General features: G+C 35.5%; 1 protein-coding gene across 1 annotated transcript in view; it reads right to left on the reverse strand.

Moving 5' to 3' along the window:
• Positions 1-10,310: 10,310 nt before the first annotated feature.
• Positions 10,311-13,705, reverse strand: part of LOC114945754 (uncharacterized) — a 4,448-nt gene continuing 1,053 nt past the window's right edge. The window contains 3 exon segments of the mRNA XM_085487655.1: positions 10,311-12,040; positions 12,112-12,249; positions 12,251-13,235. Of these exon segments, the coding sequence (XP_085343781.1) occupies positions 11,503-12,040; positions 12,112-12,249; positions 12,251-13,235 (1,661 nt within the window). The 3' untranslated portion in view covers positions 10,311-11,502.

Below are 13,705 nucleotides of genomic sequence, written 5' to 3' on the forward strand. Positions count from 1 at the left end.
AGATACACTGCTGGTAGATACATGAACGAATTGAAAGGTTACGAATTAGAATCGAATTTAATGAGTATTTTCGCAAAATTGAGAAATACGGATCAATTTTGGCGACAACCGTCCAATAATGTAAAATGCATGACTTTGCATTACGGTCCAGCGACGTGGTTTTTGACTTTGAGTCCTAGTGAATGGAAATGGTCCGATTTGGGTGAATATTTACGAGATATGAATCCCGATAAAGAGAAGTTAGGCATCAGCGAACTAGTCGCATACGATCCTGTAAGTACTTCTAGATTCATGTGCATAAAATTCAAAGCCATGATTGATTTTATTTGTTCGTCCGATAATCCAATAGGAAAGGTTATTCATTACTTCTGGCGACTGGAATATCAAAGTAGAGGTATTCAGCACATGCATTGTATGATTTGGATAAAAGATGCTCCAGTAATAGGAAAATCGCCGGATGAAGAAGTTGCTACGTTTATTCGAAAATACGTAACGTGTGAAATTCCAGATGAAAATGTTTCGCCAACGTTGTACGATACGGTAATAAGTGATCAGAATCATAAACATAACTCGTATTGCATGCGTACGAAAAAAACGGCAACTAATATAGACAGAAAGTGTCGGTTCGATTTTCCTCGGCCAGTTACTGAGAATTTCGTTTTAAGAGACGTTATCACTTCGATAGTCGGTAGAAAAAATTTACGCAGTAAGAGCAGATTGTACGATCTTCCTCGCAAGGAGTCGGAAAGGTTTATAAATGATTATAATCCGGCTATCAAATTAGCCTGGGAGGGAAATATGGACATACAATTTATTGGAGAAAAATCAGAGTTTTTAAACTCATATTTAACAAAATACACGACAAAGTCGGAAAAATGCAATACAGACTTTGAAGTGATAGATTCGAATAAGTCCTTGGCATCGAAACTGTGGAATTTTGCAATGCGTTCATTAAATAACAGAGAATGCGGTGCTTTAGAAGCTGCGGATACACTATTAGGGAATCCCTTGTACGGTATGGATAATGATACCATGGTCAAATAGATCGATGTTAATGAGGTGAGAAATAGAAAAGTTAAAACATTTAATGAAATTAAAGCTCTCGATGAAAATTCTACGAATATTTACTGTTCGTCACTCATCGATGATTACTATCCAAATAGACCTCAGGAATTAGAATCATTGAATTTGTACGATTTTGCCAGATTCTGAGAAATTACGAAACAGATGCCAAATAATGACGAAGTCAAGTGTTACAAACTGGCATCGGATTTATTTTTAAAAAAACGAAAAGAGGGTTATTTAATTAACCATTATCGATTTAATATAAAAACTGAGCCCGAAAAATACTTTTACTCGCTGCTTCTTCTGTTCAAACCATGGAGAGATTTGAGTGAACTCAAAGGTACATTCGAGACTTACACGGATGCCTTTAAGAATTCAGAGTCTGTTTTAACGAAGGTAATGAAATATCACGAAAGGCTCGAAGAAATACAGAAAGCTTTTGAGAACGTTGCTGAATTAATCGAGAAGCGCGAAAATGATCTGAAAACAGCAGACAGAGACAAATCCGATGACGATGAACTGGATTGTAATCCGATAGAAGCTGACGACGCGATGAAAGATCTGGAAGATTTTGATAAGATTGACGACCCGATTGATTTATCGCAAATGATGTCGCAATTGAACGAAAACCAGAAAAGAGTCTTTGATGGAGTATGCCAAGTTTTACAAGATAAGAATCAGATTCTGCGACTGTACGTAAGTGGCGAGGGTGGTACAGGGAAAAGTTTTCTAATTGAAACGATTAAACATTGGATCAGAATAAATTTGGAAAAAACGACTGCCATATCTGCTCCCACGGGTATCGCAGCATTCAATATCGATGGCTTGACAATCCATAGAATGTTTCAACTACCCGTTAGTCATGAATCTACACCAAAATATACGCAATTGTCAGACATGGTCTTGAAAACTTTGAGAGACAAGTTAAAGAATGTCGAATTATTTATAATCGATGAAGTATCCATGATTTCAAATGTGACATTTATGTTTATCAATCTACGATTATGTGAAATCTTTGATACGACAGATACAAATGATGGTTTTTTTGGCAGAAAACACATTCTCCTGTTTGGGGACTTATTGCAGCTTCCTCCTGTAAAAGGACAATTTTCGTTTGTTAAAATGTCTCGATCAGAGATTCAGAAGTATTTAGGTACCATGGGTGGATGTGATTTGTGGAGATTGTTCGAGTACGACGAACTTTTGATTAATATGCGACAAAGATGCGACAATACATATCGTGATATACTTTCTAGAATACGAATAGAGAGGTTTAGTAACGGATTCTGACATCAATGTTCTTCAGTCTAGAAAAATCAATTTTAAAGAAAGTAGTTGCGACGAAAAATTGAATGAACTTTGCACTTATATGAATCAATTACCGATTGATACAATTTGTTTATTGCCCACGTGTTATTTGTGCAAGGTTTTGAACACAGCAATGCTCGATAAAATCGACAGCGATGAAATTCTACTAATAGCAGAAGATGATGTCGACTGTGCTCCAGCAATGAAAAAAAAAGTGCATAAAATTTTGGAAGACAAAGATGATAAAGTGTCTGAAACAGCTGGCATTGAAAGAGTAATAGCGATTAAAATTGGCGCTAAAGTGATGATTCGACGAAACATTGACGTAACTTTGGGACTTGTCAATGGAACGATAGGCAATGTAGTTGCAGTTAATCGCTCTGCTGACGGCAATTGTATTGATACCATCAAAATAGTTATTTCGGATAACAAAGAAATCGCAATAAGGAAAGTAGATATTAAATTTGAAGTATTCCACAAATTAGTGGTACATCGGAAACAATTTCCATTGTCTCTCAGTTATGGAATAACTATACACAAAAGTCAAGGAATTACATGTAACAATGCAATGATGGATTTAGGAACGACTGTATTCAGTGATGGTCAAGCCTATGTAAGTTTGTCACGAGTAAGTAAATTGGAAGGCCTACATTTGATAAATTTCAATCCAGCATCAGTTAAAGCAAACTCGAGAGCCATTGTAGAATATAATCGACTGAGATCTATATTCAAATCTGAACTGCCACAAATCAATCCGTCTGAGAAAAAGGTTGTGAAAATGTACGATCGTCGATGGGCTATCCTCAATATCATTGATGATATGCAGAATTATGATTGTGAGGAACCAGAAAGTATAGTTACGTGGAAAATATATAGCCTTTGCAATAACAATGCTGTTTCGTGTTACGCTAATGTAATATTACAATGTGCGTTTCATTGCGTACGTATTAGGCAACAAATACTGAAAAATAAAGCATCGAATGCATTGACTGATGCTATCTGCGCGTATGGTGAACGTAAATATTGCAACATTCAAGCGGTTAGAAGATCTGTCGGAAAACGCTTCGAAGAACGAACACAACAAGATGTTTCGGAATTTTTTACGGCTCTAATGTCGACGTATTCCGACATCAATGATGTATTAGAACTCGAAATAAAGCACGTAACATGTTGCTCGAATGTCAAATGTAATTACAATGTAACTAAGCTGGAAAGCAGTAGTTTGCTAATATTACCTATACATTCAACATTAAAAAAGAAAAAAGGTGTCACTCTACAAAGTTTGATTAATGTAGAATTTTCTAAATGGGAAACGATAAACGGCAATTGTAACGAATGTAAGGGTACCGTGTTGAAAAAGAAAACCGTAAACGAATCAACTTTATCCGTCGTAGTAATACAGCTCAATTTATATACTTTTGTAAACGGTGCTTCTAAAAAAATTATCAACAATTGGATTAACGCCGTGCCGACGAGTAATATCACGATTAATGAAAAAAAGTACAAGATAATAAGCGCTATATTTCACGAAGGTGAAGAAATGAATCGTGGTCACTACACGTGTATGTTGAGAGCTGACACAAAATCGGAATGGTATTACTCTAATGATATGGAAGTGTTCAAGAAAAAATGGCCCAAAGGAGCACAAGGGGCATACATATTGTTCTTAGAACAGATTAAATAATGGCGCTGTATAAAGGCTGCCGTAAGCGCCGAAATGAAACATCGGCTGCTCTGGCGCTGTATAAAGGCTGCCGTAAGCGCCGAAATAAAACATAGGCTGCTCTGGCGCTGTATAAAGGCTGCCGTAAACGCTACATTAAAACATCAACTGTTCTAGCGCTGTATAAAAGTTGCCGTAAGCGCCAAAATAAAATATCAGCTGCTCTGGCGCTTTATAAAAGCTGCTGTAAGCGCTGCGTTAAAACGAGTGCAATAAGTTTCTAATTTGACCTAGGCTTCATGACATTTCAAAAAGTATCATCCAGAAAAAAATTATCAGACAGAAATATGTATGTCGTGTTAAAATCGGAGATACAAAGAAAAATATATGGTTGCGTTCTCACGAGAATGGGCGATGGAGGGGCTCATTCTTTATTTTCAATATTTATACAAGAATATAAATTCATTCTGTTGCAATTGAAATAAATGTGCAATGTATCGTTAAAAGTTATTACAATTATACAAACATTTACATATATGATTAAATAAAATATATATGTATACTATAATATAATTATATATTTTATATATGTACATATATACCATATATTTCAATTATTTTGAACTGTATTGCATAAATTGTTACTTATACAAAGTGATAAGAATCGAAAGTACATATATTTGTGATACTTGAATTACTAGAAAGCTGCTCTATATATCTGTACTTTAAAAAGTAACTGATATCCTAAAAAAATCATAAAAATGAAAAGGTCAGGCCATGTTCAAAAGAAGATACTCAAAAATTTAAACCTTTCAAAATTTAAACGATCTAATAATAAATTATCACGAAAAGTAACTGATATGTTATTCAAGGTGCCAGTTCAAAGTGAACATACGTAAAGTGTATATTATCTAAATTTAGTAATAATATATTACCATGAAAAGTAACTGTGATATTTTATTCAAGGTGCAAGTTCACATTGAACATACATACATATAAGTAAAACTGATTACAATTTGATTCTAGAAAATAAGTGCGATATGTTATTCTTAGTGCACAAAATATAATAGTCGTTTATAGAGATTTGATTTGAAATTCATACTAGCCCGTACAATGAAAAATAATTGCTTGTAATTCCAGAGTACCAATTTGTTAATGACTCAGAAAAATAACATGGCGGCCTGCTCTCAAAAAACTTTCGATGGATAGAATAAATAATTGAAATAAGAGTTGTGAAAATTGTATAAATTAAAAATCTCCAATCTTTCTTTAGTAAAATTTCCCGTTAATGACCATCATTAACCTAGGCAAGGTGGCATATGTGATTGGGATTTAACATTATCAGTAATTTATTGAATAGACAGAGAAAAGTTTTGTTGTATGCATCGGTTCAGTGTTTGAAATAACCATGTACTATTCATATACTGTAAAGCACAAATTCTTCATTTCTATCATAAATAATATCTATTTATTAAAATTTTAGCAGACGTCTTTTAAATAGAAAATAGTGTCTTGCGATCATGAAGAATAGGTTTTGAATAGCAAGATTTCATTTAACTTACAATTTTCTTTAGAAATACAGAAGAAAAAGGTATTTGTATATAATTTTGTATATTCACTTCGTTGTGTGTAGAGCTTTTAAAAATACGTTGAATCCTTATTCTAATCTAATCTTCTTCTAATGTAATACTTTTCGTACTTCAAATGTTGTAGTAATTATTCTGTAAGAGCTTCGACATTATTTCTAAATAGACATCGAAAAACATTATAGTTTTTTGAGAGCAGGCCGCCATGTTATTTTTCTGAGTCATTAACAAATTGGTACTCTGGAATTACGAGCAATTATTTTTCATTGTACGGGCTAGTATGAATTTCAAATCAAATCTCTATAAACGACTATTATATTTTGTGCACTAAGAATAACATATCGCACTTATTTTCTAGAATCAAATTGTAATCAGTTTCACTTATATGTATGTATGTTTAATGTGAACTTGCACCTTGAATAAAATATCACAGTTATTTTTCATGGTAATATATTATTACTAAATTTAGATAATATACACTTTACGTATGTTCACTTTGAACTGGCACCTTGAATAACATATCAGTTACTTTTCGTGATAATTTATTATTAGATCGTTTAAATTTTGAAAGGTTTAAATTTTTGAGTATCTTCTTTTGAACATGGCCTGACCTTTTCATTTTTATGATTTTTTTAGGATATTAATATCATCAATCAAACATCTTCGATTAAAATTAAAATTGTATTAATTGTTACACATTGTTAATTAATGGAAATAGAGAAATTATATCGATTTTCTTAAGTCAATTATTAATGGAAGAGATTCGCATTAAATTTGCTATATTTAAACGTCAATTATATATTTTTTAATTGTTTCTGCTCAAATCAATTGTCAATTGAATTGTCTTCAATTGAATCTGTTTTTTTTTTCAATCGTCCATTAAAGTACTTCTAATTAAAATTAACTTATTAATCGTTTAATTGAAAAACTTTTAATTAAATTAGCTTGTATTAATCGTTTAATCGATCGCTCTCCGATTAATTTCGTTTATATCGATTGTCAATTAAATAATCTTCAATTGACTTCGATCATATTAATTGTTAATTAAGCGATCTTCGATTAATCTAGCTTATATCAATCGTCATTGTAACGATCTCTAACTAATCTTTCTAAAATTAATCGTTAATTAAAAATATTTTAATTAAATCTGTTCATATCATTTGTTCAATTATAAAAAATCTAATTGATATTTTGCCATCTCTGCTTCAAACAATAATCGTACCACTTTCGTCTTCTTCAATAATGTGCGGAACAGAATAGTCGCACAAACGCTCCAAACTGATCACTGGGTCATACAGGTTCTCACCTGACACGGAAATTTCAGAATCACGCACATCGGGTCCTAATGGCGTAAGTGCGGTTTCTAGGAGGAAAATCAGCTGGAGAAGCAGGAGGGATCGCTCGTTGTGGCTAAACTGTCCATCCTGCGAACGCCCGCAGGCGCTGCTGGATTTTTTTATCGCCATTCTCGAGGCAGTTCCGGTGAACGGTGGGTAGCAGTTGTGGCGTATGCCCGCATGGGCGAGGTAGCCGGAGCTCGTCGCCTTCGCGACGGCAACTCTTACAATAACTGTCTTAAACGGTCCCGCCGTACTAACTAATAATTAATTTCATTCTCCAGTTTTTGGTCGAATTAAATGCATCTTATTATTTGTCGAAATTTGTCACTAACGATCAACAATTATTTGTGAAGAATTAGTTTCATGTTTTTTGATGTTAGAGTTATGTTTTTTTATGCGCGTATCCAGATGACGTTTGATTCGCTCAATATAACAGGAATTGCAATTATTACAAAAAATTTTGTATACAGTGGAACCTCTCTCAGTTGGGTTGATGCGGAGACAAACCCGACTACGAGAGGTATCCAATAGCATGCTAGAAAGCGGTCACAATGGACTTAGCCTCTTTCCTTCTCTGTCTTCGACACAGTGCCGTGCAGTGCTCAAGCATGGAGAACGGAATCCTTACATATTTTACGAAGTGAGTGTATATTTATAATTTTGTCGCATAGCAATTGCAAAAATAATGCGACATAAGCATGCGTATGTGATCACACAACATGTATATATTACCACATGCGCATCCTCATATCGCTGACTTTCGTCCCGTGCATTGACAGATTTCCTAAACTCGTTATTTTATTTCAGGACAATTTCATGCAAAAACGCGTCGATTGAGCATTTACATAAATACAGTGAGATAGACAAAGTCAAGAAAAAATACCGGCGATTAGAAATTTCTAAAAAAATAGCAATATTGAGTTGCTTGGAAAAAGGTGAATCCGTTGCAAAATTGGCAGCTGAGTACAACGTCGCACATTCTACGATATGGTTAATCAAAAAGAAGAAAAATGACCTTTATAAATATGCAAGTTTAGTAAAGGATAATGACGGTTTTTTAAAGAAAAAAAGTAATAAACTATGTAGAACATCAGCTTCTGGATAAAGCGTTATTTATGTGGTTTCAACAACGGCGTTTATGGCCCTGATCACTTCAAAGGAAGTAACGGTTAGCTATGGAGGTGAAAAATTTATGTCTATTACGTATATATTATTTATATATTATGTACATAAAATTATGTATATATTATTTATATATTATGTACATAAATATGTATGTATACATACATATTTATGTATATATTATGACAGATTTAAACAACGACATGGTATTCGCGAGCTCAGCGTTCAAGGAGAAAGTCTGTCTAGTGATAACGAAGTTGCACAATTATTTTTTGAACAGTTTTCTGTGGAAATGAAAGAAGAAGGATACGACCCTGAAAATATATACAATGCGGACAAGAGTAGTTTGTTATGGAAAAATTTGCCAAGGAAAACTCTCGCAAGTCGTTCAGAGCAAACTGCCCCGGGACGAAAAGTACTAAAAGATCGAGTGACTTTCATGCTATGTACAAATGCTACAGAATCGCACAAGCTCAAAATTATGGTTATCGGGAAATACAAACAGCCTCGCTGCTTTAAAAACGTGACTAATTTACCAGTTTTTTTATAAAAATCAGAAGAGTACTGGATGGACGCCGAAATTTTCGAACAGTGGTTCCTAGAGTGTTTCATACCGGAAGTGGAAAAGGAACACAAACGTATGAAAAGAGAAGGAAAAGTCATACTTTTTGTTGACAATACTCCATGTCATAAACTTTCAGCTCGATGTATTACAGAGAATCCGCATTTTGTCATCAATTTTTTCCTCCGAATGTAACAACAATCAGTCAGCCAATGGATCAAGGCGTTATTGAAAAATTGAAAAGAAAGTACTAAAAAAATCTTTTGTTATCCAGTTGATTAAGCAATTGACATTCAAAGATTGTTGTGATATGATTGCAATTGCATGGGAAACAGTAACAGCAGAAAACATCTGAAATGCGTAGAAACTGTTAATTGCACTATCTACAAGCAAAAAAAATTCTTTATCTCGAGCGAATGATGTTGCTGAAACTTTAACAATGCTTCATAACATACATGGCTGTGAAGAATGCGATGAGGAAGATACGATGGCGTGGTTTAATCATAATGATCCTGGTTGGGAAATTCTTACTGACGACGTTATAGTATCTCTTTTAGGCATAAAAGTTTGTTTTATTTATTTATTTCTAAATTATTTCTTTTTGTTCCAAAATTTTCAGCATAACACTTCACTTTTCATAGACGTTTTCACATTCAATGTGGTATATTAAACTGTCTGTGTTGGTGTACATTACCCGGCATTTGTCACGATAGAGCGGTGACATGTATTCATGATGAAATTCATAAAGACATACTTTCGATATGTCGAGTATGCACATGCCGACATAGATTGGTTTATATAGTTTTACCTTTCGTAATTCTATGGCAACCAACTTTTCCGAAAATATGCTTGTACTATGAAAATTTGGTTTCGCGATCATTGCCTCTGCGCCGTATCGTCCGTCCCACTTTGTTAATAATTTTACATCCACATGATTACGCACATTTTTCATCGTTTTGCCAAATACCGCATTATTCATTAATTTATATAAATTTTTTTCAAAATTATTTTTCGCTTGTGTTTTAAACTCTGTATTAAGTTCGATATAATTTTTAAGCCATGCTGATTGAGTAAATTGTAGTATGCAGTATATTTTTGTAACGCGAAGCCCGTGACGCGTGCACTGCTGCAAGTTGTGGTAGTGTATCACGTAACGCTTCTTATCGTAAAGCGTTGCGTGATATTCTTAGCTTATACTCCCGTTTGCCGGGCGGCTTGTCGCGTGTCGGACAAAACGGTAGATCAATGTGTGCATTATGAAGATGTTGTGGATATTCTAAATCTACCTCGAGGATATAACCTGTAGGCGAATCGAGTGCGATAGATGAGATGTCGAAATTCGATACATTGTCGACCCATCAAAAATCGGCATACGGCAATGGTTGACACATTGCCCATCCGTACAAATTATTTACATCTAAGTACATGAGGTAGGATGATGGTTTCGATGAGTCGTACGATTGCATGTACTTGTTATTAGCATGTGCGTATTGACCTGAACATTGACTAAGACCGCCGCGTATACCCCGTTCGATAAACATAACCATGTCAATGTCTGTTATGATTAGCGCAAAATCAGGAAAGAAGCGCTAAATAGTGTCTCTCTCTCTTTCCCGCTCTAGCTGCGAGCCGATACGCGCTAGCGGGAAAAAGAGAGACGGCTGTCACTAAGCCGCCACGCCACGGCCAGCGAACGCGTCCGTTCGGGCCATTGTGTACCGCCAGCCGTGAAAAATATTTGTTTTAAACATACCTTTTCGTTCCTTCTAGAAAGACTCTAATAACAGAATTTGTTGTCGGAGTTGTTTTCCCGCCGGATCTTTCTAAAAGGATCAATGTCATTATAAGGCGCAAAGTCGAGCGCGGTCAGTCAGTCGCCTTTCGACAAACGACAAAATAACCGAGAATCTTTAAACGCGAAAATTATTACGGACACGGCTATTATTTGGACATCGATTTGAATTCTTATACGATTTTCGCAAGTGAAAGGCGTCGGGACATAATAATTATAAAATCCGGAATCGAAATAGTTGTGATTATCGCTTGCTTTATTCGAGTTCTATCAATAAAAGTGCAAGTTCTCTAGAAACCGACTCTATTTATTTATAGTGTCGCCCGATCTATCTCCAACAAAATTTTCTCTCCTCTCTGCGCTTCACTCACGCTTAAAGTCCGCTCGCGAACAATGTCTATAAATAATTTTAATTTTATATTTGTATATTTTAACATGGCGTCCCATGTATATCCCGGAAGAGTATAGTAATACGTAGAGTCAAGCCCATAACTCTTTATGCAACTGTCGCGAAAATTTTCAAATATGTCTGCCAATAACAAGACATTAATTATTAAATATAAATCACTATATTCACCTAGCGTTCGAAGGGAGAATCGGTTCCATACGTTCTCGGCGTGCGCATAATCACTCTCGGATACTTTTTCATCGATTAAAGAACTGTAAAATGATTCGCGCGGTGGTAAACATGCATCTTGCAATTTGTCGATACAGTCTATATATTTATATGGAAAGACGCCTTTCCGTGTCAAAAGATTGAATTTTTCACTAGATAAATTTTGAAACTGTGATTGTAAAATTTTGAATTTGTCTTTATTCAGAAAAGATGCCAATTTGTCAAGACTAGCACTGAGAAATTTATATGAGTCTATGAAACGTAATTTAATATGATTTTTTGAATTGTTGTCTTGCGTCAATTTAACAGTTTTCGAGAATGAAATGTATTTTTCTTTCGTTATTGGAAGTAATTCGATTCCCCCTTTGAACGCTGTGGCTTAGTCCTCGATAATGAAATGCGCGTCGTAACCGGACAGATTATGAAAAACTATCGGAATACAAAAAGATTATTTATAATTTAAACTGCAATTTAAGTGTGCGGGACCTCTGTACCATCCGGTGAGATGGCAATGATCGCGAACGCGTGCATCGTCTTGCTCAAACAGTTTTTCGCATATATGACAATGCGTTGCGCTGCGAAGTTTTTCCCACTCGTCAGATGTTAAATTTACCATGGGGACGTTTGTACTTAAAATATTTTTTACACGTATTGCTAAATTTTTTAGTTCTTCGGCAAACCACGCCACGCAATCGACACTACGGCAGGAATTATATATAGATAATGAATTGTCGTACGAGCAATGTACATAATAAGCTAGGCTAAATACTTGATGATGCTGATATGTTTTTTCTTGTTCCATCTTTTTCAAAACGCATTCCAAATCGGCGTACACCACAAACGGAAGCCGCTCCTTTCTGTTGTAGTTGTTGAAGCTAAGCCACTTGTCCTTATCGCTCGGTAATCGGATAGCGCAGTCATTTAATTTTCCACAGTCTACAGTATGCGTCTGCAACTTGTCTTCCGAATTGAAATAGTGTAAACATCTGTAAAATAAAAAATTATAATTTTAATTAAAATTATTTTTTAAATTTTAGTTTAATAAATATATACGTACCGATCACAGATATATCTTCTACATTTCTTTTTACTCAGTTGCGCACTGACAAGTCGAGATAAATTCTTTATCCAAGCGAAATGTCCAACGCTGTTTTCGTCTTGCACGTACAGCAAATTGACGTGTCTGTCTTTTTTTCTCTGAAAGACGTAGCGGGACAATGTTGTTCTCGATGCTGTACACATTCACGGAGATGTTGTTTGCAAGTTCAAACTTTTTAATTTGATTTATAGTCACTGGAAACTCAATGTTCTGGAGATTCAGCACTGTTGTGTAATGTGGATAAGAGGATTCTCGACTCGTGCTTCTTTCAGCAGGGTAAAGAGCGGCCACCACTGACCATGCGAAACACGCATTGTCCGCTGATTGCACATTAACCACCGCTCTCTTTGTCACAATTTCTCGCGGTAATTTGATACGACATCCCGCGCGCATTGGATTGTATTTATTTATATTTACAGTTAAATCTATTATTCGCGACAATGCCCAACCGCTATCGCGTTCCTGAAACTCTTCTAGCGATGCTAGCGTGGGCTCGATAACGCGGCGCTCGTACCACTCGCGTAAATCAGACGTGCGAAAGAGTTCAAAGTTTATCGCATTGACGCTTTTATTGGCACGGTTATCACGGTTATCAGATACAAACTCACCATTAAATATAGTGTTCACCTTTACACTGATGTGTCTCTGCAACATATTTTGCACATTCTCAATTACAATGTTTTTAGCATTTTCTAAAAATTGTCGCGGTTTGATGTAGTTTGTATTAATTATTGCACTGGTCAGTATACGACTCTCGAACGCCGTATCAATTTCGCGCCAAACGAGTCTTTGCACGTTATTGTTGCCGTCGATATTGCCACCGCCACTGTATTCACCACCAATACACATATATTGTCTCTGCAAGCGTACCTTTACACCCTCGAGTCGCACTATTGTAGCCACCATAGATTGTCTATGTCCGATTGAGAGTCGCGGACGCTTGACACGGTTGCATTCTTCAAGCTGTGCGATAAATTCGTCGCACTGTTGCAACCATTCTAAAAATTTGCCCAAGGTGGCGATTTGGTGGGACCGCTCCAATAAATTGCGCTCAATATGCTCCGCGTTTTCAATGTTCTTTTCTTTTTAAATCACTATTATGCCACTGACGCAAGAAAGTAATCACTAAACTTTGCACCACTGCATCTATGCATTTTCAAAATCGTACTATGGCTTGACCGCTCTCATCCTCCTTATATATATTTCATCTAATTCCTGTATTCTTTTTTAGCATTTGGTGTATCCCAAAAAATAGTTTCCCATGCCGTTTTATGTGTGGAGGAGTAAGGCAGCCGAAACGTTGGCGCCGATGTGTTTGTAAAAAAAAAAAAAGGAAAATGTTTCTCTTCCGTTTATGGAAGATTTTTCGCGAGGATACAAAGCTGCCGAACGTCAGCGCTTTTACACTCGTACCGCCCAAAAAAAAACATTTGACAGTTTTTTGTGCAACGTTGGCCCAAATCTCATTTTCCCTTTGATGTCAGAAAAAAATTTATCAAAAAAAAAATTTTTTGATATTGGGTGGCCCCTTTTTAAATTTGGCAGTCATAAA

Source organism: Nylanderia fulva, unplaced genomic scaffold, assembly GCF_048542155.1.
Source record: "Nylanderia fulva isolate GAGA-0341 unplaced genomic scaffold, ASM4854215v1 Scaffold59, whole genome shotgun sequence".
NCBI classification, from domain to species: domain Eukaryota; kingdom Metazoa; phylum Arthropoda; class Insecta; order Hymenoptera; family Formicidae; genus Nylanderia; species Nylanderia fulva.